Source organism: Phascolarctos cinereus, unplaced genomic scaffold, assembly GCF_003287225.1.
Source record: "Phascolarctos cinereus isolate Bilbo 61053 unplaced genomic scaffold, phaCin_HiC Scaffold_5;HRSCAF=322, whole genome shotgun sequence".
Taxonomy (NCBI): Eukaryota; Metazoa; Chordata; class Mammalia; order Diprotodontia; family Phascolarctidae; genus Phascolarctos; species Phascolarctos cinereus.
In genome coordinates, this window is record NW_027555958.1 from 368,608,263 (window position 1) to 368,633,149 (window position 24,887).

The window sequence follows — 24,887 nt, forward strand, 5'->3', positions numbered from 1 at the left end:
AATTGTTACCTTTCTTCAGTTTTTATGGTCATAGGCCACCCCCAGTTCCCAGCCAACCAACTCATAAATGTCATTTATCATCAGGAGAACCAGATGAGTGAGTACAGATGTATCTGTGCAGCTAATCCCTACAGTTGGGAAGATGACTCACAATTTGAGTGTTTTATGATTAGGTGGATTAGGAGCGTCTTTTTCTGTAGATGAGGGATAATCTCGTCATCATTACTTTGTCTTTCCCCAGTCCTAGACAGTGAATCTGTCATCAGCAGCATCCGCTTCAGCAAGGCGTGCCTAAAGAATGTGTTTTCAGTGCTGTTAATCTTCATTTACCTGTTGCTCATGGCTGTGGCTGTCTTCCTGGTCTACCAGACCATCACTGATTTCCGGGAGAAGCTCAAGCATCCAGTCATGTCAGTCTCCTACAAGGAGGTGGACCGCTATGATGCACCAGGTAAGACTTGCTTCCAAACCCCGTTGCCAACTTGTCTTTTAGGCCCTAGCTGTCAATCAAAATACGATTGAACTGAAAGATCTTTAAAGCACTAAAATCTGACACCAAAATTCTGTGGTTTTCCTTATTGAGTACCTGAGGAGGCAGCTTGGTATAGCAGAAAGAACATTGAACTTGGGTTCAAATATTGGATCTGTTTTACTGTGATTTGGCTCTATAGCCTACTCTGCTATCTCCTACCTGTGTGACTTTGGGCAGGTTACCTCACTTTCTGTGCCTCACTTTCCTCATCTGTGAAATGAGATTATATTCTATATGATCTCTAAGGTTCCTTCTAGCTCTAAATCCCATGATCCTAGGTGTATCTGAGATGTAGGGATTTGAATTTCTGTGTCTCTCTTTGTTCAAAATTCAAGCTGGCTTTCTTATCACAAGAGAAGGTGACAGAGTTCAAGGTATGCCTCTTTGTATTCTAGGCTATAGGGGATAATGGCAGTTGAGGTCAAGGATCTGATGGCAGAAGGGAAACTTGACCTGTCTCAGTATATTGGGGGTGGAATGGAAGAATGTTATGTTGAGGAGGAAAGGAAGAAAGACCCCTGTATACTTTGAACTAAAAACCCACTTGTGACTCTTCCTGAAGAGAAGAGAGCTAGGTATTCAGAGGAGGAAGTATTACTGCTTAATTTTTAAGCAATGATGATTAGAGTTATGGGTACTGCCAGGTGAGTAAGGGTAAGAGGAAGAAGAGAAGAGAGTTACGGTGGTCAAAGACTATTTGTTCAGGGGTGCTGAGGCAGCTGTCTATTGGTCTGATGATAACAGTAAACGTCTGTTGCCTACCTGGATGCAAGGTATGAAGAAAACCTCCCAAGACTTCTCAGAATAGATTACTGTTGTCTGCTTCTGGTGATTTATAATGGCTGGAAGGGACCTAGAAAGCTTTGCCAAGATTACAAAGTCTTGGGCCAGAGAAGGAAAATCAGAGGAGCTCACCAGGTATTTTCATCAATGCTTACCACTGAAAGTAAGGGGTGCAGGGAGAAAAAAATTTTTGATTTGGGAAGCAAACTGGCTAAGATGATGATGTTTGTAAATGAGATTTAGATTTCTGGACCATGGCTTTAAATATAGCTTTGACAGGCTACCAGACAGCTAGGTGATACAGTAGATAGAATGTTGGGCTTGAAATCAAAAAGACTCATCTTCATGAGTTCAAATCAGGCCTCTGGCACTTACCAATTGTGTGACCCTGAGCAAGTAACTTACCCTGTTTGCCTCAGTTCCTCATCTATAAAACAAGCTGGAGAAAGGAATGGCAAACTACTCCAGTATCTTTGTCAAGAAAATCCTAAATGGGGTCATGAAGAGGCAGACACTACTGAAACAACCGAAAACCACCAACAACAAATGACCAGAGATGAAGAGAATAAATGAGAAATAAACACAAAGTCATGGGGGGAGGGCACTAGAAGTTGGGGAAAATTGGGAAAAGTTTCATATGGAAAGTGGTGCTGGAGCTGTGTCTTAAAGGAAGATAGCTTAGATGAGAAGGGAATAAAACCTAGACCTGGGCGGCAGCCAGTACAGGGGTACAGAGTTAGAAGATAGAGTGCCACATGTGAGGAACAGAGAGAAGATAAGTGGGGTTGCGTTGAGGCTGGAACGATAAATTGGGGCTAGATCGTGAAAAGTTTTACAAGCAAAACCAGAGGAATTTATGTTTTTATCCTAGAGGCATTAGGGAAGAAAAACAGAGCAGTTAATAACTTCTGGACTTGTTTTAACAATAATTTGACCCTTCAAAAGATGGAGAAATGAAGAAAGGGGAAATTCCATTGTAGATCTGAATCTCACTAACTCATCTTCCCTGTGCTAGAAGCTTGGACTCTGCCCCTAGAAGCAGACCTCCAAGTTCCTTCTGCCACTTTCACACTACATCCATTCCCTCCCTCATCACTTTTCAGTGTGTTTCCCTCCTTAGAATATAAGGCCATTGAGGATAGGGACTGTCTTGGTTTCTTGTTGTTGCATCCGCAGCCCTTAATAAATACATGGTTTATCTACTGTCTATTCTAGGGGAAATGGTAAGGCTCAGCCTCTGTACTGGACATTTTGCCTTTGTCTTGTTCTGGTTGGGAGATAATGTGAGGCAGCATGGTGTATACAGTACGTAAAATGATTGTGGGCTTGGAGTCAGGAGGAGATATAAATTCATAGTCAGCCTTAGATACCTGTTTAACTTTGATAAACTATTAACTACCCTGAACCTTAATTTCCTCATTTGTGAAATGGGGATAATACTTACACTCTCTACCTCATAGGCTTGTTGGAAGGAAAGTGCTTTATTAACCTTAAAATGTTACATAAATGTGAGTTATTGCTATTTGACCACCCTCTGCCTCCCATGCCCACCTCTATTTTTTTTTCCAATCAAGAATGCATCCTTTTTGAACCAGCAACTGTGTCCTTTCCCATGAACAGAGTAGACAATACTGCTCCACTCAGGCAGAAAGTGGGGGAAATTCTGTCCCCTTTGGAACTCCTTGGCCCCCCACGTTCAGCAAGGATGTATTTCAGTGATGTGCTGGAGTTCTTGAGAGCTGATTGTTAAATTTCTGGTGTGATCATGTACACCTTGGAAATTAGCAAATGGTACAAACCAGGACTTAATTTATTGTTTTGTTGATTATCTAGACTTAAGAAAGTGATGGAGGATATGTTAAATTTAATTTTAGATTAAACTTAAAAGTGTGTTGCACTGCCTTTTCTCCCCCAGAGAGCTGGTTGTTAAACATTTACCAGCACACATCTAGCGTAACATCAAATTGCAGGGCACCACCTTTGCAGACAAAGTGTCTGTATTTGACCCAATGGCCAAACAATTTTGGAAAAGTCTGAGGCGGCTTTTGTGCAATCCCAGGATCATGGATCTAAAGGTAGAAAGGACCTCTGGGGAGATCTAATCCAACCTCCTTTTTTGGGGGTAACAAATACACAGACAAGCAAAATAAATCCCCAGGTTTGGTCATGTCCAAAGATGTGAGTCTCATTCTGCATATTTAGTGTATTAGCTTCCTTTCAGGAGGTAAGTACCTTTCTTTATCATGGTTGATTATTATAGTGATCAGAGTTCTTAAGTTGTTCAAAATGGCTTATTTTCACAATGTTGTTATAGTATCAGTTGTCCTCCTGGTTCTGCTCACTTCACTCTGCGTCATTCTCCCCAATTTTCTCAGAAACTATCCATTTTGTCATTTCTTTGGCACAATAATATTCCATTACATTATTATACACTAATTTGTTTAGCCATTTCCCAATAGGTGGGTACCCCCTTAAGTTCCAGTTTTTTGCTACTACAAAAAAGCCTACTTTAAATATTTTTGTACATGTGGATCCTTACCTCTTTCTTTGACCCCTTTGAGGCAATGGCCTAATAGTGGTATTGCTGGGTCGAAGGGCATGGACAGTTTAGTGAGCTTTTTGGATGTAGTTCCAAATTGTGTTCCAGAATGGCTGGACCACTCACCCCATGACCGGAGAGGTAATGAACTAAAAATGCAGAAAAAGACATACATTTTGGGGCAGTACTAACATGAAGTTGTTGGGGCTTTTTTTTGGGGGGGTATGTAGGGCTTTAATTTGGAGGGCTTTTTTTTTTCAATTTACTCAATTGAGATATGTGGGAGAGATAATTTTTTTAAATGCTTTAATAAAAACCCCAGAATAGATAAACCAATTTACAACTTCACCAACAATAAATACACACGCGTGCTTGCCTATTTTCTTGCAGCTCCTCTGACATTTGCCATTTTCTTCATTTTTCCTCTTTGCCAATCTGATGGGTATGAGTTTCTCCAATTTACATTACTCTAATTATTAATGATTTTGAGCATTTTTTCTGCATAGCTATAGAGAGCTTGGGTTTCTTCTCTTGAGACTTTCTGTTCATATCCTTTGACCTCCCCCCCCCATTTTACAGATGAAGAACCTTGGGCCCAGGGAGGTAATTAGTAAGGTCATAAAGCTAATAAGCATCAGATGGGATTTGAATTTTCCTAGGTCATCATGAATGGTAGCTTACCCAGCATTTGTAGAAACAATCACTCAGTGGAAAGACTGCTAGACTTGGAAGTCAGGAGACAGAAGTTTCAATCCTGACATGATATTTACTAGCTGTCTGGCCTTGGGCAAATCATGCAACCTCTGCAAGTTCCAGTTTCCTCATCTGTGAAATGGGCATATTAATATTCGTACCTATATCACACTAACCTGTTATGGAAAACATTCTGTAAACCTTGAAGTGTTTTGGAAATATTACTGATAGAATTAATAGCAGTATAATGGGAGTTTCTTGAGAGCCAAGACTCCAGGTCCCTAGTCAAACCCTGAGCCTCCAAGATAGGGCTGTATTTTGTGACATCTCACAGGTTGCTTCATATAGTTTGCTGATGGTAAAAAGTATAAGAAATAAAAGGTGTTGAACCTGGGCCCCTGAGGATTTCTGATGTTTTCTGGTCTCCATTTCTTTTTTCCCAACTTAGGTATTGCCCTGTACCCTGGGCAGGCTCAGTTGTTAAGCTGTAAGCACCATTATGATGTCATCCCCCCTCTGAACAGGCCAGGGCAGCCGGGAGTCGTGAACTGCACTACCAAGAGGATTAATTACACGGACCCTTTCTCCAACCAAACCATGGTAACCCTCCTGGGGGGCTAGTCCAGTCAACCTGAGAGGTTCAGACTTCCCAGGCTCCAAGGATGTGGGCTACATTAACTCCTTCTCCAGCCTGGCTCTGAGAGGCTGATTGCTTAGAATTCCTTGGGTGGGCCCCCGTTTTCCTAATAGCATCCTCTATGGAGGCAGAAAATGGAAAAAAATGTGAATGTGGCTCCAGCAAGATCCCTTACATTGGGCATGTGAAGTGAAATTTATTCCAGGCCTTGCCTAATAATTACTAGACAACTTGCAAATGGCAGCTGATGGGATACTGAAATGGCGTAGCTTTTGTCTGAGGATAGGTAGAAAGGGCTTCTCTTGGGAGCACAAGTTTCTTTTGCAAGCAACATTCTTCTGCCTCAGTGGGGAATTCTTTGAATGTCAGTGTGTGTGTGATGGAGAGGGCCAGTGGTGAGGTGGCGGTGAAGGGCAGCAGACGTCACTGAGAGAAGAAGGGCTTAAAGGATAGAGGCTGATTTCTTGGGATTCTTTTCGGTAGGCTCCCCAAGGTATTCATGGACTTTTCCTAGGCCCATGGATTAGACGAGGTAGGAAATGTGGCATCCTAGCCCCTAACCTTATTCTAGGACAACTCCCTAACAGCATCTTGGGACATGCCACCAAGCCAGGAAATTCTACCCCAAGAAACCAAGATTCGCTGCAGCCCTGTCACCATTTCTACTTCTGTAATCAATCTACGAGCATTTATGAAGCACCTACTATGTGCCAGGCCCTGTGCTCATTGCTGGGGACAGAAAAAGTGAGATGGACCCTACCCTCAAGGAGCTTACATTCTAATAGGGGAGACAACATTTACATAAGCCCTCCTCTCTGTTCTCACTGCCTCTCCCTAGATGTAAGCCCTCCTTATGGCTGGCCTAACCCCTGCAGCACTTCCTTCTTCCAGTCTTTCATACCGTTACTGAAGGAGAAATATAAAGATACAGCCTAATCATTGCTAATGTAGCTCTTTAAGTTTTGCTGAGTTCTTTACGTACATTAACTCATTTAATTCTCACAAAAGCCTTCAAAGGGAGAGGGGAAGGAATAAGCATTTATATAGCACCTATTGTGCACCGTGCTAAACACTTTAATAATAGCTAACATTTCCATAGTACTTACCGTGTTCCATACACTTTACAAATAGCAGCTCATTTGATTCTCACAACAACCCTGAGAGGTAGATGCTGTTATTTCCCCATTTAACAGTTGAGGAAATGGAGGCATATGGCAGTTAAATGACTTGCCCAGAGTCACATGGCTAGTAAGTGAACTCAGATCTTCCTGACTCCAGGCGTGGTACTCTACCCATTGGACCACCCAGGTGCCTAGATTACAAGGGGTTATTATTATCTAGTCCTTGTAGTGCCTGGTACTACATGGTATTATTATTAAAGCCACCATTCTTATCATCTCTGTTTCACAAGTGAGGCAATGAAGGCTCACAGAGGTTGTAGGACTTCCCCATGATCACAACAGAGGCGTCATTTTCAAAATCAAGTTTCTCCGGACTCAAAGTCTGACGTATATTAGGTTGCGTCTCGTATGTGCTGTCTTTCCTTACTAAATTGTCCGTTCCTTATGGCCAATAACTGTTTGATCTTTCTATTTTCCTAGTGGTTAACACAGGGCTCTGCATACCATAGATATTCAACGAATATTTAAAATTGATGTCTTTTGTTTTTACATCACCTACATCAGTCCATCAGTCAGCAAGCATTTATTAAGCTCTTACTGTGTTCCAGGCACTGTACTAAGCTTTGGGAATACAAATACAAGTAGAAAAAAAGTCTCTCCCCTCGAGGGGGAGACTCCTCCCATTGTAATGGGGGAAGACAACAAGAAAGAAGTGAAAAGAGGGATGGAGGTAACTTGGAGCACCGTAGAGAAAGCCCAAATGTGGCCTAGAGAGGAACAAAGACATGACCGGCCTAAGCGCTGTCCTTCAGTGGATGTTCTGGGAGGATCCGTCCAATCAGAAGGACAGTGTGTGAATTCCAGGCCTGGAATGAGCTTCCAGGATGAAGTGAAATCTACATTTACAGATATATCTCCCCTTATCTCCCCAGAAAGCCATCCTTTATAACAAAGATTAAAAAAAGAAAAAAAAGTTCAGCAAAATTAACTGACAGATCAGCCTAGTCTGACAGTGCATGCCTCATTCCACAGCCATAGTCCCCCACCTCTATAAAAAAGGAAGGAGGCCCATTTTCTCCTTTCTTCTTTGAGGCCAAACTTGATCATTCCTTATATATAATTTTATAGTTTCCCACTCAGTTATTCTTTTCATTTACGTTGTTGTCCATATTTGGTATACTGTTTTCTAGTTCATAATATCATTAGATCTTCTTTTGAAAGCCTTCTATTCCAAGTCCTTATTTTCCTCCGGAGGAAACTGAGGTCCTGGGTGGTTGACTTGCCCTGGATCACACAGGTACTAGGCAGCAGAGACAGGATTTGAACTCAGGTCTCTACACTTGAGAGTCCTAGCTCAGTTTTACTGTACTATATTCCTTTCTTGACTTTGCTTCAGTTCATAGAAGTCTTTCTATGCTTCTCTTTGTATCCATCGTATCTGATGGCCCAGCAATATTCCAATACATTCACGTATTGTTTAGCAGTTCCTGGTTAGCTAGATATCTGCAGGGGCTTAGCAAAAGTTGAAATTTGCTGTTCATTTCATGTGCCGTGAGCCTTGGCTAGAGGAAGAATAGGTAGGTAATTCTGAAGAAGGGTAAATGTGGTTTCCACATTAGGCAGAGCAGATAGAAGCCGTCAGCTCTCTTTTCACTAGCATGGGAAGGCTTGAATGGAGTAGGATGTGGCCTGAGGAGAGGTGTCAAAGATCAGAAGAGCTATAATCTTCTTGCCCTTCCCCAATCCCCCACTCACCCATTCTAACTTCTGGTTTTGCTCTTTTCTTTGCGGTAGAAATATGCTCTGATTGTCCAGGGACCCCGGGAAGTAAAGAAGAGGGAACTGGTCTTCCTTCAGTTCCGCCTGAATGAAACCAATGAAGACTTCAGTGCCATTGATTACCTCCTCTTCTCTTCTTTCCAGGAGTTTGTGCAGAGGTAGGGCTGTGCTGAACTGTGCTGGGTTGGGTGGTTGGGCTTGGCTGAGCTGAGCTGGGCTGGGTTGGACTGGGCTAGGTTGGGTTGAGCTGGGCTGGGCTAAGGTTGGGTTGGGTTAGGTTGGGCTGGGTTGGGCTGGGCTGAGCTAGGTTGGGTTGGGCTGGGTCGGTCTAGTCTAGGCATCTTCATAGAGGATCAGAAGCCTTCCATGAAATTGCTGGATTAGAACCTGATCTGGCTGGTAGAGCTAGGAGGAGCAAGTTATCGGGACAAGCTATTTGTCTTCCTTGGCTTTCTTTAGAAACAGAATCCCAAGGCTGGAAGAGGACCTTGAGAGGCCCGTTCCCCTTCCTTTACACCAAACCTTTTAAAAATCTGATCTTGGCAGAGACTGTAATCACAACTAAACCACACAGTGGTGCACAGGTGACAGAGAAATGAGTGAGAGATAGGCTGCAGTGTTCTGCCAAATGCTGGTGCAGGGTCCTTGCGAGGTCATTTGGCTCAGCCAACCTCTTATCCCTAAGTAACTCTGTCAAATCTCTCCAAAACAGATGGGAGGAAAGAGTGGGTAGGGGGAAGATATCTATTTTGTTTTTCTCCTGATTTAAAAAAAATTTTGAACTTAAGAATCAACTAAAATGAGCACTTCCTTATATATAATAGAATAGAAAGAGGTTGTCCAAGAAGCTGGGAATCTCTGTTATATACAGCTTATTTTCTTTTGAAGTATATAAGTTTGACATGCCATTTTCAAAGCTGTCCTTGTCCATGATTCCTTCTGGCCTCCCTTCTGTTCTCTTCAGTGCATTTCAAAAAATGTTTCAACGACCCTCCTTTCTTTCCTTTTTTTTTTTTTTTGGCAGCTCAATTCCTAGCTCTTCCCATTTCTTTCCTCTGCCCTAGCTGAGAAAAAAGAAAAAGAAAATCTTAGTAACAAACATGCATAGTCAAGCAAAACAAATTCCCACTGTGGCTACATCTGAAAATGCCTCACATTCCACAACTTGAGTCTATCACCTCTCTGTCATGAATCTGGCACATTTCATCATTGGTCCTCTGGGATTATGTGCCATGCAGGTAAAGATGTCCAGCAGGAAGTTAGAGATATGGGACTAGAGTTTAGGACAGAAAAGAGCTAGATATATAGATCTGAGAGTCATCTGGATAGAGATGATAATTAAACCCCTGGAAGCTTATGAGATCACTGAGAAATGATATAAAGAGGGGACGTTCTAAGACAGTGTTCTGCATCTACATAGCGAGTAAAACAGATTTAGCCAAAGATTCTGCAAAGGCACTGTGAGATGTGTAGAAGACAGGATGATGACAGGTCCTGAGATTATACTGTGTGAGGACCAGCTGAAAAAAAAACAGGGCATGTGTAACCAAGAGGAGAAACGAGAAGACTTGGCAAACACCTGAGCTGTCGTATGGAAAAGAAATTGAACGTATTTTGTTTGGCCCCAGAGGGTTGTACTGAGAGCAATGGGTGGATCTGGCAGAGGCCAATTCAGGCTTAGGATCATGGATTTAATTTGAAGGGACCTTAGAGGACATCTGGTTCAATCTCTTCATTTTTACAGGTCACACAGGTAGGAGGAGGGAGAGCCAGGATACAAAATGAGATCCCCCAACTCCAAACTCACTATTCTTTCCACTGTACTATGGTTGATGTAAGGAAAAACTTCTTAACAGTTAGAGCTATCCAAAAATGAAACAGGCTGCCTTGGAAGTTAGTGGGTGCTAGAGAATGAATTTCTCTGGAGTAGAGAGAGGATGTTGGGTCTAGCTGCTTAAGTTTTTCTCTCAGGACTAGAGATCAGCTAGGAATTGGAACCTGGCTTTGCTGCTGAGCGATCCTGGGCTAGTTATGTAACTTCCTTCTCTGGAAGGTGGGAGATGGGGGAGTTTGGATGTGATGATTGCCAAGATCCTTTTCCATTCTTTAATTCTATAAATAAGTCTGTCTTTTTCTCCCATCTCTCCCTTCCCCTTCCTTCCAAGCCCAGACAAAGTACGCTTCATGCAGGACTGTGAGAGTGCCTATTCCAGCTGGAAATTCTCTGGGGGGTTCCGGACCTGGGTCAAGATGTCACTTGTGAAAACAAAAGAAGAGGATGGACGGGAAGCGGTGGAATTCCGGCAGGAGGTAGTTGATTCTAGGCTTCCTTTAGCACAGGGAACATGAAAATGATGGGAGAGTCCTGGTGGGTGACTGTGTACATTTCTCTGCTTATGTCTAAAGCTTACCATCTGTCATCACGGTCATCTAGTAACACAGGCCGGTGCCCTTGAGAGGTCTCAACCCTCTTAGGAGCAAGCCTTTGATGAAGAGATAAGAAAATGTACTTCCCTTCCTTCTTTGCCGAGGTGGGGAATTACTGGTATAGAATATTGCATGTATTATCAGGCTCACTTGATGTATTGATTTATTTTTCTGAACTCCTTTTTTTCTTCACTTATTCTTACAAGGAACGTGTGGGGAATTGGGAGGGATTTATTTACAAATGAAGGTGATGTAAAAGCAAAAGATATTGTTAAATAATGTTTTTTAAAGAAAGTTTTTATTGATGCCTTTAGGTTTTTTTTACATCATCATGGTTTTCCTCAGTATCTTTTCCCTATCTTTCCCAGAGAGCTACCCCTATATATCAAAATAGTGTTTTTTTAAGACAAAAAAAAAAGGAAACGAAGAGGGAAAAAAATCAGTATAACATATCAATGGATTGAAGGTATATGTTACACCTCTGGACCTCCCACCTCCATGACTGTGCCTCTGTTCTCTCATATCTCTTCATTCAAGTCATGCTTGAATTTTATAGTTTTGCTACATTCACTTTTGGGCGTGTGTGTATTAGGGTTCTTTCCATTTACATTGTTGTAGTCATCATGTGTATTTTGTTTTTTGGCTCTGCTTACTTCACTCTGCATCAGTTCATGTAGATCTTTCCCTGCTTCTCTGTATTCAACACATTCATCACGTTCATCATTGCTTACAGCACAGTAATACTCTAGTACAGGGATGGGAACCTGTAGCCGAGAGGCCTCATGTGGTCCTCTAGGTCCTCAAGTGCGGCCCTTTGACTGAATCCAAACGTCACAGAACAAACCCCCTTAATAAAAGGATTTGTTCTGTAAAACTAGGACTCAGTCAAAAGGCCATACCCAAGGGCCTAGAAGGCCACATGTGGCCTCAAGGCCTCAGGTCCCCCCCCCCCGTTCTGTTACATTCATTTAACCACCATTTATTCAGCCGTTCTACTTTGTTTCCAATTCTTTGCTGTAACAATAAAGTGCTGCTGTAAATGTTTTGTTGTATCTGGGGACTTTCTTCTTACCATTGCCATTTTTGTCATTCTTGCCAGTTTTCAGAGTATCAGATGTTTTTATTTGCATTTCTCTTATTATCAGTGATTTGGAGCATTCTTTCATATGGTTGTGAATACTTTGCGTTCTTTTGAGAAATGTTTGTTCATATCCTTTGACTATCTTTTGAGGAATGGATATTAGTTTCATGTGTATATATATGTGTATATATATGTATACACATACATATAATTTGTATATCTTGGATTCTAAAATCCTTATCAGAGATTTGATACAAATGAAAAAGAAACAATGCATCAATAAAACTTAAAAAATATACAGGGATAGAAGGGCTCTACAAAGAGGAAACCAGTAAAGGCTTTTTGGAAGGAACTGAAACTGAACTTTGAAGGCCACTAAGGGTTCCAAGAAATAGAGGGACAATATCTATCCCCATCAGGGGGCACAGCCAAGGCAAAGGCATGGAGGCAGGGGATGGGGACTGTTGTGTATGAGAGATAGCAATTAGGCCAGTTTGTCTGGGATGCAGAAAATATAGAGAGTGATGTAGCAAATATAATTATGTAATGTAGAGTGAATAGAGAGTCAATAAGCATTCAAGTGCCTACTTTGTGTCAAACACTGTGCCAACCTTTGGGGAGTAAATTGAAGTGTGGAGGAGAGTATAATCAGCTTGGACTAACAGACTGAAGCCAAATCTGCAGAGTTTTCAATGTCAAACAGCGGAACATATCATATCCTTGAGTCAATGAGGAACAGTTAAAGCTCCTTAAACAAGAGAGCAATGTAGTCAGACCCATGTCTTAGGAAAACCAGCTTTTCATAATAGCTTTGCAGCTATGTGGAAGATGGATCAGGCAGGGACTGGGACTGGACATTTGACTCACCTTCACATCAGTGACACTGACCTGGGCTGTTCCTTGCACAGGACACCCATCTCCCAACTCCGTGCCTTTTCATTGGCTTTCTCCCATGCCTGGAATGCTCTTCCTCCTCATCTTCCCTTTCATGCTTCTCTGGCTTCCTTCAAGGGTCAGCTCATATGCTTCCTCCTACAAGAAGCCCTCTGTGGTTTCTTACCAACCTTTTCCCTCCCCTCCACCCCCGATGCTAGTGCCTTCCCTCTGAACCTCTTTTCCATTTATGCAGTCTGTATCTTGTATGGGAGTTACTTGCACATTATCTCTCTCCTCCATTAGAATGTGAGCTCTTTGAGGGTCACAACTCTGCTTTTGCTTTTCTTTGCATCCCACAATGTCTGACACATCGTAAACTCTTATAAATGTTGACTGACTGGCAGAGAGGCCAATTAAGAGCAGATCCAGGGTGGGTCTGATGTGAGTAGAGGGACTGATGTCACAGATTAACTTAAATTGGAATTTCTAAGACCTGGCCGTAGTTGAATGACTGCAGTGATGGGTGTGCTTTAGAAATGCAGATTTTAGCCAGGCGTGGTGCTGGCCGGTAATCTTTGCTTCCTGGGAGGCTGTCTCTCAGCCCTGAGCTCAGGAGTGCTAAATTGCAATGGGTTACACCAAATAGGTGTCCACACTCTTTAAGGAATCCGTGTTGTGAGTTCCCAGGAGTGGGGAAGGAGGGGAAGAGGAAACCACATTTTCTAGGGATGGGCCAAACAGTCCAGGTCAGAAACAGCAGGTCAAAGCTTTTCTGCGCATCAAGCAGTGGGATCAGATCCATGTCCCAGCACGTCTGGCCTGAGAGAGATGGGGAAAGCCAGCAAATGCAGACTTTGAATCCTTTTATTATATTTTCCTGGGTCTGATGGTGAACGGTGAGGTAGGAAAGGAAGGGAGAAGGGAGGATCTGGAGGAAGGAAGGTGTACAAGGGGATGGTAACGCTGCTTTCTCTCCTTCCAGACAAGCGTGGTGAACTACATTGACCAGAGGCCAGACGCAGAAAAAAGCGTCCAGTTGTTCTTTGTGGTCTTTGAGTGGAAAGATCCCTTCATTCAGAAAGTCCAAGATGTAAGTAATGTTTGTGATTAGCCAGCTCCCTGTACAGTGTAGGATGCAGCTTCCTTTCCTTGGGCAAAATGTCTTCATTTTGTATTTTTTATACATTAACTTCAGCTCACTCCTGTTGGATATAATCTAGGAAAAACTAGTAAAAAAAAAAAATCCAAAGTGACTATTGCCATAGGGAACCAGAGCAGAAAAGTACACATAATTGAGCAGAGTGGCTAGGAAGGGAGCAGAAGCCAACCTCTTGCTTAAATAAGAGATTATGAAGATGAGTGTCCCCTCATCAGGGGTATTGTGACAGGCGTCTGGCTGACAGCCTCTGAAATTAACGAGCTTTGTGTTTGGTGGCAACTACATGGTGGGATGGATGGAGCCATGAATGTGGAGCCAGGAAGACCCAAGTTCCAATCAGCTTTTGCCTTATACTAGAAGTGTCTGAGGCCTCACTCACTAGGTGTACAACCCCGGGGGCAGCTAGGTGGTACAGTGGATAGAATGCCAAGCCTGGAGTCAGGGAGACTCATCTTCTGAGTTCAAATGTGTCCTCAGACACTTACTAGCTATGTGACCCTGGGCAAGTCACTTCACCCTGTTTGCCTTAGTTTCCTCATCAGTAAAATGAGCTGGAGAAGGAAATGGCAAACCACTCCAATATCTTTGCCTAGGAAACCCCAAATGGGGTCATGAAGAGTAGGACAGGACTAAAATGAAATAACTGTATGACCCTGGGCAAGTCACTTACCCTCAATGTACCTTAGTTTCCTTCTCTCTAAAATGGGTATAATAGTAATACCTACCTCTCAGTGTTGTTATGAAGATCAAATCATGATAACATATGTAAGGTAGTTTGCAAACTTCATGTGGTACATAAATGCTATCATCATCACAGCACTGCCAAGTCTCACTTTAAAGTGAGAGGATTCAATCAGACCAATCAGGGGACAAGTATTTATTAAGCGCTTACTTTGTGTCAGAGGCGCTGTGCTGGATTCTGGGGATTCAAATATAACGAGTCAAATAGTTCCTAAACACAACGAGCTTACATTCTAAGGACAACAACTTCCATTTACATAGTGGTATACAATTTACAAAGCTTTTTTTTTTTAGGTAATTGGGGTTAAGTGACTTGCCCAAGGTCACACAGCTAGTGTCAAGTGTTTGGTCTGAGGCCAGATTTGAACTCAGGCCCTCCTGACTTCAGGGCTGGTACTTCCACTGTGCCACCTAGCTGCCCCTATGAAGCTTTTTACATACCAAGTTTCATTTGATTCTCTCCACTACTTTGTGAAGTAGAGTGCCATCTTCCTGTTATTCATGAACAAATAAGCTTAGTGATAATAATAAAAAAATCTTTAAAGTTTGCAAAACGCTTTACATGTATTATCCCATTCAGCCTCACATCGGGAGGTGTTATCCTCACTTTACAGACAGAGGAAACTGAGGCACATTGAAGTTAAGTGACTTGTCCACTAGGAAGTATCTGAGGAGAATTTATACAGCTCCTCCTGAATCCAAGTCCAGTGCCTTATCCACCGTACCTCCCACCTGGCTGTCCAGAGAGGTTGTGACTTCACCTGAGTATTAGTTAGATGAGAACAGATCAGTTCTCAGAGCAGTCCCCAAAGAAAACAGTTGTTAGAGATGACAAAGACCCACGACGGACTTCTCTGCTTCCCTGAGTTGTTTGAGCATGGTGTATCATCTTATGCATTCAGCCGAGGCAGAGAGCCATCCATTAGTCAAAATAGAATGCTTGACAAAGAAGTTGGCATCTTATTGGTCTAGAAACAATGAATGTGCCCAACGGCATATTATGTAGGTCGATATCTTGGCAGAAGGTGTGAAGCATAATTGGGGTGTTTATATGCATAGATTTTTTTTAAAAAACTATGATTATTTTTGGAACCAACTCATCATGAATAATTGGGCAAATTTGGGAAGTTTGGAAAGATAGTAAGAAAGCAAGTTGTGTATAACCAAACTGAATAATCATCTGAGAACTGAGTTTGGAAATCACATCCTATGTTCAGGATAGGGCCTGGCACAGGGAACTCCCAACCTATGCAGGTCATCACCTTCTTGGTAACTTATAGTCTTATATAAGTGTTGCTTGAGCACTGAGGGTAAAATGACTTGCCCAGGGTCACACAGCCCTATGTGTCTGAGGCAGAGGTTATAAGCTGGTCTTCCCAGAAGGGAGACTGGTTCTTTATTTGTGATGCCACACAGGAGAAATACTGGTTATCTGCAATGCAGATTTGCTCTGAGTGATCTCAATTCATTCAGTTAACCAAACTGGTTCAAATGACTTTAAAATTTAAGCAAAAATGTTGTGAACTGAGATAATTTCTTCCAAATACTGGCTTATGGGGGAAATGACAATTGGTAGGATCATATAAGGTGAGCTATTGCATCAAGTATTGTTCCAAATTAGAAAGCAATTTATTGAAAAGCAATCACATCATTCTCTTTTTTTTTTTTGGTGAGGCAATTGGGGTTAAGTGACTTGCCCAGGGTCACATAGCAAGTGTCAATTGTTTGAGGCCGGATTTGAATTCAGGTCCTCCTAACTCCAGGGTCAGTGCTCCATCCACTGTGCCACCTAGCTGCTTCTCTTGATGGTCACTGTTACACACATAATCTTTTGGGGGCAGCTAGGTGGCACAGTGGACAGAGCACAGGTCCTGGATTCAGGAGGACCCGAGTTCAAATCCCGCTTCAGACACATAACACTTACTAGCTGTGTGACCCTGGGCAAGTCACTTAACCCCATTGCCTAGCCAAATCAAAAAAACCAAACCAAACAAAACAAACGTAATCTTTTCAGTCACTGAGCAGCAGCTGATGAAAATTTTTATAAAGTTCAAAAATCAACTAGAGCCACATACAGCACAAGACTGTGGTTAAGTTGAATTTACTAAGAAACATTAATATCTTAAAACTTGTGTGATTTACTTGTCAAAGTTTTTTAAGTTTATAGCATTTACACTTTTGAAGTTATTTCAACTTTAAACTAAGACTTTCAGGACACCCTATATAATACAATTTTACTCCACGGGTTTTGAAGTTTTCTTTAAAATGAAGTGTTACATTATTGCAGAAAATCTGCTGACCACTGAACCTAGATAAATGCCAATATCCCTCCGAGCTAAAAAATGTCGAGCCCGAGTCATGGGCCAGCTTTACAAAAGGTTCTAACCACCCCGAGTCAACCTCATCATGGCACACCTCAAAGGCAGAGGCAGTTTACAATGTAGTCACTCCGTTGTCCTGATGTGGTAGCTGAGGGCTCTCTTCGGGGATATCTTCAGTGGATAAGTTTCACAGGTGTGAGCTCCAGCAAAGACCGTGTATCATGGATGTATTCCCAGAGTGAATGCATGTGGCTTTCCAGTGCTATATATTACAACCAACACTGGTGTCAAAGACTGATTATATATGGGGGTCTGTGTAGAGTCAGAGTGGTACAGGTACTCCAACACTGTGCCAGACAGTATACAAAAAGTTCCAGAAGTACATAGAACAATTCGGTACATGGAGTAGGAGTTTGAAAGAGGCATAGGTAAGGGCAAGTCTCCAGTGAGGGAACAGGATTTGGGCAACGGATGGGAAGGCTTTGGAGAGGCAAAGGAGGAGAGGACATTCTAGGTGAGGGAAATGGCATAAGTAAAAACTGGAGACAGGATATGTAAGGTAGACAGATTCTAACAAAATCAGTGGACTGTCATGGCTAAAGTGTCAAGTCTGAATTGCAGAGTGGTGAGAGGAGACACACCAAGGGAAAAAAGCAAAGGTAAAAGGTAGGAATGGTGATTTTAGCCTATTGGATTGGTACTGTCTTAGACTGAGGCCTTCACTTAATAGGACATGCCAAGTACTGTAGAAGTAAATTAAAAATTTTAATTAATCTTACATTAGGGGCAGCTAGGTGGTACAGTACATAAGGTGCCAGGCGGGTATCAGGAAGACAGAAGTTCAAATCTGTGTGTGGGTCTGAATTCAAATGTGGCCACAGACACTTACTAGCTGTGTGACCCTGGACAAGTCACTTAACCCTATTTGCATCTGTTTCCTCACCTGTAAAATGAGCTGGAGAAGAAAATGGCAAATCACTACAGTATCTGCCAAGAAAACCCCAAATGCAGTCATGAAGAGCTGGACGTGACTGAAAAACAACTAAACCATAAATTTCTATTTTTCAGATCATCACTGCCAACCCTTGGAATACAATTGCTCTTCTTTGTGGAGCCTTCTTAGCATTATTCAAGGCAGCAGAGTTTGCCAAACTAAGTGTGAAGTGGATGATCAAAATCCGAAAACGCTACCTGAAAAGGAAGGGTCAAGCAACCAACCACATCAGCTGAATGCACCTGTGTGGGACATTATTGATACACTGGGTGGAACTGTGAACTTGATGGATGCTAACCCCCCAGCTGGGACAAAGCCAGCCAGTCACCACCAAGCCTGCATTTGCCTGAACAGATATTTGTCATGCTTAAAAGGGACGGTTTGGAAAAATAGCCCTCCTGACTTGGCCCGAGAAGAGGCTGACTGGAGCTCAGGACGGGTCCAACTGCAACTCCTAAAGTTATTTAAATGTTTAAGTTATTAATGAACCATTAAAAAAAATTGGACCAACAAGCAAATTAGGGGTGGGAGTTCAGGTAGCTTGACAAATGACCTCAACTGTGTAAGATGCTGTGCTATGTCTTTCTCTGTGTTGGAAATACACTTCAACATTCCTCCATGGTTTTGATGGAACACAGCTGCTTCAAGAGCCTACGAGCCTTCTAGGTGAACTGCGCTTCTCTTAAGATGGTTATGGTGCTGCAAGGACATCAGACTTTTCTCCTGATCCACCAGGGCAGCAGTCAGGAGAGCTTGGGCTCTGACACCTTCCCTGAATCTGTGCATTGTCCTGTAGTACAAGTGCATCATGTCCCATCAACGTGAGACTGTCAGCAGCTGATGAGCTTTTTCACGTGGAATATGAAGTGACATAACATCTTTTAAAGTTACTTGAAATGAGTGATTAAATGTCTCCTGAATGGCCGTTCACTTAATTGTCCAAGCGTTACACATCAGTAGCCACACAAAAGCTTGAAGAAATAAGTTCTACTTGACACGTGAGGACAGGGAATGGGGGGAACAAATGTCTGGGGAGGAAGCCAGCCCAGAGAGGGCAGGGTAAGCAGGGCTTGTAGGCTAAACACATTTGCCAAAACTGCTCCTTTATCCTGTGACTTCTCTCACATTAGAAAGGTGTCAATTTCTATGCTGATGAGGAAGTTAGTTAGTTAACACTTTACCCTTACTTCCAGAATGATCGATTCTCAGGCTTGACTGCAGTCCATCTGCGTCAGGAGGGAAGGGAGACTGGGGGTGGAGGGTAGTAGTGGTGGGGGCACACGAAGGAAGTGACAGTGGCCGCCTGTTTAAGCTGGCCTCCATCAAGGCTCTATAAATAAATTGTGCTAATTTCTTTGTACCCCTCACGGTTCCATCAGTTTAAGATTCCCCTTATGGTCTGGTCTCTGACTTTTAATGCTTCTGTTCCAGTGGGATGGGTCTCAGTACTTAGTAGGGGAAGGGAATAAGCATTCAATGGCACCTACTATGTGCCAGGCCACGTGCGAAATACTTCACAAATATCTCAACTGATCCTCACAACTGTGGGAAGGTAGGTGCCATTATGATCCTCATTTTACAGACTGAGGCGGGCAGAGGTTAAGTGATTTGCCTAGGGTCACCCAGCTAGTATGAATCTGAGGGCTGGATTTGACTTCCTGACCCCAAGCCTAGTGCTCTATCCACTGTGCCACCAGTTGTCCCTGGTGCCATAGAGAAATGAACTCTACCCAGGCAGAAACAAACACCTGCATGATTTCTTGAAGTCTCTTCCAGTGCATAAGCAATCATGGACCAAATCAGAACAAGTTTCAGAATTTTCACCATGCTGTTGCTCTTCCAATGGTTGGGAGAAGGGGGGAGTGCCAAGTTGATAAGTGGGGCACATCTGTCCTGTGTCCAACAGGGAAGCAAGAGTTCTGCTTTTGACCAAGGAAGCCCATCTGAAAGAAACTATCCCTTGCAATTTTTCTCCTCCACAAAAGCACAAGAAAACAATCCCAGCGGTGCTTTCTCCCTACATCTTGTTCTAGGGCAAATGCAGAGCCAAGCATACAATTTATTTCAAAAACACTTGTGAAAGCTTACATTAATAGTACTAAAAGTAGCCTCATTAGAGGTATTTTAGAAATAAATATCTTTTAAAGATGATGGGTCACTTTAGTGTTGCTTAAAACTTAATAAAAACATACTTCGAAGGCCACCTTGAACTGTGATGCCTACATCATATAAAGTTCACAGAGACCTTTTAAAATGCATTTTGGACAGAATAAACTTTGGAGAATCAGAAAAGGATACAAGCATCTTTAGCTATTTAAAGAAAAATACTGTTAAAACAATTAGCTACATAGCCAAGCCAAAGCCTGTAGTCCCACTGTTCAAGTGAAAAAAAAAAGTACTCCTATTACTTACCCTAAAATAGAAACTTTATAGAAAGGGAGCCTCCCAGCAGGCAGAAGATGAGGCTGCCTGCCTACCCTTCCTTCTCTTGGAAGGCAGCTGCTGCTGCTAGTCCATCGCCTTCACCCACATTTCTGTGGTTGGGAGTCGCTCATTGAATCTTGCTGGTGTTAAATTGGTATCTGTAGTTAAAGCACTTGGAGTAACAACATTTTAAAAGTTTACAAAGAGCTCTCCTCACAACAAGTGGGCAGTGGTTTATCATTATTCCTGTGTTACAGATTGGGAAAAAGGGAGAGAGATTTATTTGTATGGCACCTACTCTGTACCGTGAAAATGGAGATGCAGAGAAGTTACCTGCTTGGAATCACACAGGCTCATAAGTGATGTGGGTGGGATTCAAATGAGGGCAAGGGAATTTCGGATCTTGCGCTGGGACAATGAGCAGACCCTAGGGGAGGATACCTGCCACAGTCGAGAATACTTCAAAGGAGGTTGCTTCCGCAGGAACCCGAGGGAAATAACCCGCAGTGCACAAAGAAAAAGACAGATACTTTTACGGGAAAAGGGGTTCTTAGCCTTTTTTGTGTCATGGACTCTTTCTTAGAATGTTTTAGCAGAAAGGAAACAAGTATTTATATTAAGTGCTTTTATGAGCCAGGCACTGTGCTGCATGCATTACAATTACCACACCATTTAATCCTCACATCCTTGTCAGGTAAGTCTATGATTGTCCCCATTTTACAGCAAAGGAATCGAAGGCAAACAGAGGTTAAGTGACTTGCCCAGGGTCACACAGCTAGTAGGAGTGTCTGAGACTGGATGTGAACTTGGGTCTTCCTGACTCTAGGCCCTGTGTTTTATCCACAGTGGCACCTAGCTACTGCGCTTTAAATGTGTAAAATAAAACACATAGGATTATAAGGAAAGCCAATTATATTGAAGTATAGTTATCAAAATATTAAAACAGAGACAAAAGCTAATAAACATTTACATAGCACTTATTAGGTGCCAGGCGTTGTGCTCGAGCACTTTACCATTATTATTTCACTTGATCCTCACAACAACCTTGGGGAGTGGGTGCTATTATTATTCCCATTTTGCATTTGAGGAAAATGAGGCAGAGGGGAAGTGACTTGTCCAAGGTCACACAGCTAGCAACTGCCCGAGGCCCGATTTGAACTCGTCTTCCTGACTCCAGGCCTGACACCCTTCCTCCTCTGTGTCCCCTAGGTTCACAGACTTCCAGTTAAGAATGCCTGGCAAGAGAATGGATAGCTGATGCAATTAACCCTAAAAAAATTTTACTTCTTCCAAAAACAGTCTCTGCTAACAGGGGGGCATGGTTTGCACTACAACTTGTCTTCCTGCACCCATTCTATGAAGACTAATTTTCAAATTGATTTGCGTTCTCTAAGTTCGCCTGGGCCGTATGGTGTGCCGGAGAGGCCAACGTAGGATTTTAAAATTTCCTACAAATCAATCCACCAGAGTAAGCTCCAGCTGACAGCTGTTGATTACTATTGGCTGCACCACTTAGCCCTGGCACCCACCTTCGTGCTTTGATAAGCAGCATACATACCTATGGGCTCCATCATTGCTTTTTACACCAGGGTAAGCGTCATACTTGAGTTCAGCTATTTTATCAAAATAAACTTTGCTGGATGATTCCACTGGCGACATTTCTAGAGCCTGGCGGTCAGAAGTCAAAGATAACACACAACAAACTACAAACATAGACTTTATTAAATGCTGCTCAATCCCCCAGTGAAGATCTTCCATTACAAAACAGCTTTCTATGCAACCGCAAGAGACTGGAATGGTGCTCTGATAGCAAAAGATGCGAGAAACATCTGATCAAGTAAAAATGTACAAGGCCCCCAGAATCAGTTTCTTGAGTCTTCCATTTAGGAAGCGCACTGCATTTCTTTTAAATAAAGCCGGGCAGTGATCATTACAGCTCCGCATCCCCACACCGAGGGACCCAAAGCCTCCATCAGTGGGGAGGGGGAGGAGGGGGAGAAGAGGGAGAGAGGGGTGGAGGGAGGGCTCCAGAGGCCCTGCCTTCAGCCCTGTGCTTCATGGGGAAGGGAAGAGGAGGAATGAATGAGAGGTAATGTTGGAGATCACGTCACCATCACACTTCTACGAAGCTGCCTGCTGACCGGTGAATGTCATCAATGGGAGGGCAGGTAAAGGGGGATGTTCTCCAGCTGACCATGAGGAACATTCTGGAGAGTTTTGGTTTTATTTTTCCCAGCTTTTATTTCTAACTTGTGCTTTAAAAATATCACAATTTTTTTCCTGGAATTTTAAGCTTTTCACTCAAATTCCAGAATACAGTAATATCTTTAAGGACAAAAGGTAAAGGGCAAGCTAGGCTATTCCTCCCTTTGTGTTATTGGAAGGAAAAAGGAAAGGAAGGATTGTACCTTAGTTTTATTTTAGGAAATACTGCCTTTCCTAGAACTCAACCAAGGTGTGCAGCAATGTGAAAAGCACATTTAAAAAATGTACAGAGCAGACTACTACATCTATGTGCAATGCAACACAATCAAAAAAAAATTCAAGTCATAATTCTCACCACTCCCATAATTATCTCACTCATATCACGTATAATAAAAATTCATTCATTTCTGTGAAACCTCAGAAGTGACACAATAAATCAATGATTAGACAAAAAAGTTACAATATACTGTGGTCATGATGTAACATATGGCTATGTTTAGTCCACAAATTTTTCATTTACAGATGCCAGGAAAAAAAAATTGGCCTTTTAATTACATTATACTGTTGAGGTTTTTCCTTTGCAAATTTTTACATATTTCAAAAAAGTGTGTACAAAAAGTCTGCCTTTCAAGCAGAAGTCGTCATCATTTCATTTCTTTGGCACTTGTACTGTTGAGTGCATTGTGCACACTGTGAGTACTGTTATGCTTTTCAGTCAAAGCTTTCTTTAACTTTAGCTCCTCCAATTTCTTCCATAATTCTTCACGTTCCAATTCCTTTTTTTTCTCTCTGCAGAAGATATCGAACACAATTGCAATCAGATGTGTTTAAAACAGTGCTAAGAGAAACATACCATGCATCATAACACTGATGGGGAAAACAGACCTCATCCACATTCACTAAACCATTCTTTGATAGAGCATTTGATAAATAAAATAAAGTATATCTACCTCATCTCAAGCAACAAGCCAGTATGTGTGTTCCTCCCCTCATTTTTATGGCCCCAAAATAAAGCCTTGGAGGCAATGATTCGTGAGACTTAACTATTGTTTCTACAAAGGGAATGCTCATTTACTGACCAATTTATCCTGTTTCTAACTTGTTTGTATATAGTTATTTGCATGTTGTCTCTCCCACTAGACTGTTAGCTCCTTGAAAGCAGGGGGCCGATTCTGAACCCCAGTGCTTGACATATAGCAGGCATTTAATAAATGCTCGCTGACTGGTTGACTCAGAGCCAATGACATATATGAGATCTAACTTTCCAATAAAGAATGGTGCTGACTTCAAAATATCGTCTTTGTTAATAAATCTGATTTGTTAAATAAATTACAAATAACTGTGCAAGAGCAGTTCAGAAGCAAAAATATCCCCATCAAGCATGATGGAAAGCACAGATGATGGAGAAACAGAAGCAATCTTGTGGTGAGAATACATTATATTACAGGACATCCAGTTGGAAGGAAGAAATGGAAGATGATCCAAAAAAATCAATGAAAAACAAATACAGTAAGGCAAGTAGTAATGAGAGGAAACCTTTAATTATCTGGACATCATCTAGATCTCTTTTTCTGCTTTAAAAAAAAAGTAAAGCAATTGAGATATGATTTGCCTTGTTGATAATGTCAGGCTTCAGAAGTCAAGAAAAGCAATGGGGGCAGAGGCAGGGTGGTGTTTCTGACCAATAAGGAGACATTAGGTGCCAAAGCAGAAATAATGAGAATAAAAGTAAGCATGCTGTCCTAGAGTCACTAACAAATAGGGAAATGTTGGGTATAATCTTATCTGTACTTCCTAGATGATAGAAACGGTTTATTTTTTAAATCGTGAAAAACACAGGCAGGATCGTAGTGCTTCAGAAGATGTCATGTGAAGAAGGGTGGGTCCACTCTGAGTAACAAAATCCTGATGACATAACACAAATATTTCTGATGAAGAAGAAATGGAGGAACTGTCTAAGGAGACTGATGTGCTTCTAAAGGGAACTTAGCGACCAACCTAAAATTCTAAAAGACATGCTGAAAAGATGGATGCAAGGTAAGGGAGTTAGAAATAAATACAAAAGCGTGGGATGGTCTTGTAAAAATGTCAAAGCTAAGGTTTGTAAAGAATGTTAAGGACAGCTAAAAGTATTTTTCTGGAAGTTATGATAAGGGAAAGAGAAAGATCAGAGAAAAGACTGGACAGCTACTGAGAGCAGATGGATCATTGATGATGGAAGATTAAAAGAATGCAAAAATACTCAAAGACCTAATTTTGCGTCTGTTTTTTCTACTAAGAATAATATTTTTCAGACTTGGAGGACAACAAAATGATTCACAGAGAATTGAAAGTGGCATAAAGGAGTATATAGTAAAAGCTGCTCTTGACTTTAAGTCAAAAGATTTAAATGTGATTGCTGAGCTATTTTTGGTGATCTCTGAAAAATCTTAGAAAATAAGTTATCATAATATGATCAAAGGATATAAACAGGCAGTTTTCAGAAGAAGAAATCGAAACCATCAATAGTCACATGAAAAAAATGGTCTAAATCACTACTGATTAGAGAACTAATGCCCCAAGGGCTACAAAACTG

General features: G+C 42.0%; 2 protein-coding genes across 3 annotated transcripts in view; one reads left to right on the top strand and one right to left on the bottom strand.

The window, feature by feature from the left end:
* PACC1 (proton activated chloride channel 1) overlaps nucleotides 1-18,613 on the top strand; it is a 38,807-nt gene extending 20,194 nt beyond the window's left edge. The window contains exons 3-8 of the mRNA XM_021007890.2: nucleotides 242-451; nucleotides 4,996-5,147; nucleotides 8,100-8,242; nucleotides 10,250-10,394; nucleotides 13,451-13,558; nucleotides 17,758-18,613. Of these exons, the coding sequence (XP_020863549.1) occupies nucleotides 242-451; nucleotides 4,996-5,147; nucleotides 8,100-8,242; nucleotides 10,250-10,394; nucleotides 13,451-13,558; nucleotides 17,758-17,919 (920 nt within the window). The 3' untranslated portion in view covers nucleotides 17,920-18,613. The remainder of the gene's footprint in view (nucleotides 1-241; nucleotides 452-4,995; nucleotides 5,148-8,099; nucleotides 8,243-10,249; nucleotides 10,395-13,450; nucleotides 13,559-17,757) is intronic.
* Nucleotides 18,614-21,811: 3,198 nt separating this feature from the next.
* The window catches only part of PPP2R5A (protein phosphatase 2 regulatory subunit B'alpha), an 80,025-nt gene continuing 76,949 nt past the window's right edge, over nucleotides 21,812-24,887 (bottom strand). For both annotated transcript variants that reach the window (XM_078156325.1, XM_021007780.2), the window contains one exon: nucleotides 21,812-23,101. In XM_078156325.1, the coding sequence (XP_078012451.1) occupies nucleotides 22,957-23,101 (145 nt within the window). In that variant the 3' untranslated portion in view covers nucleotides 21,812-22,956. The remainder of the gene's footprint in view (nucleotides 23,102-24,887) is intronic.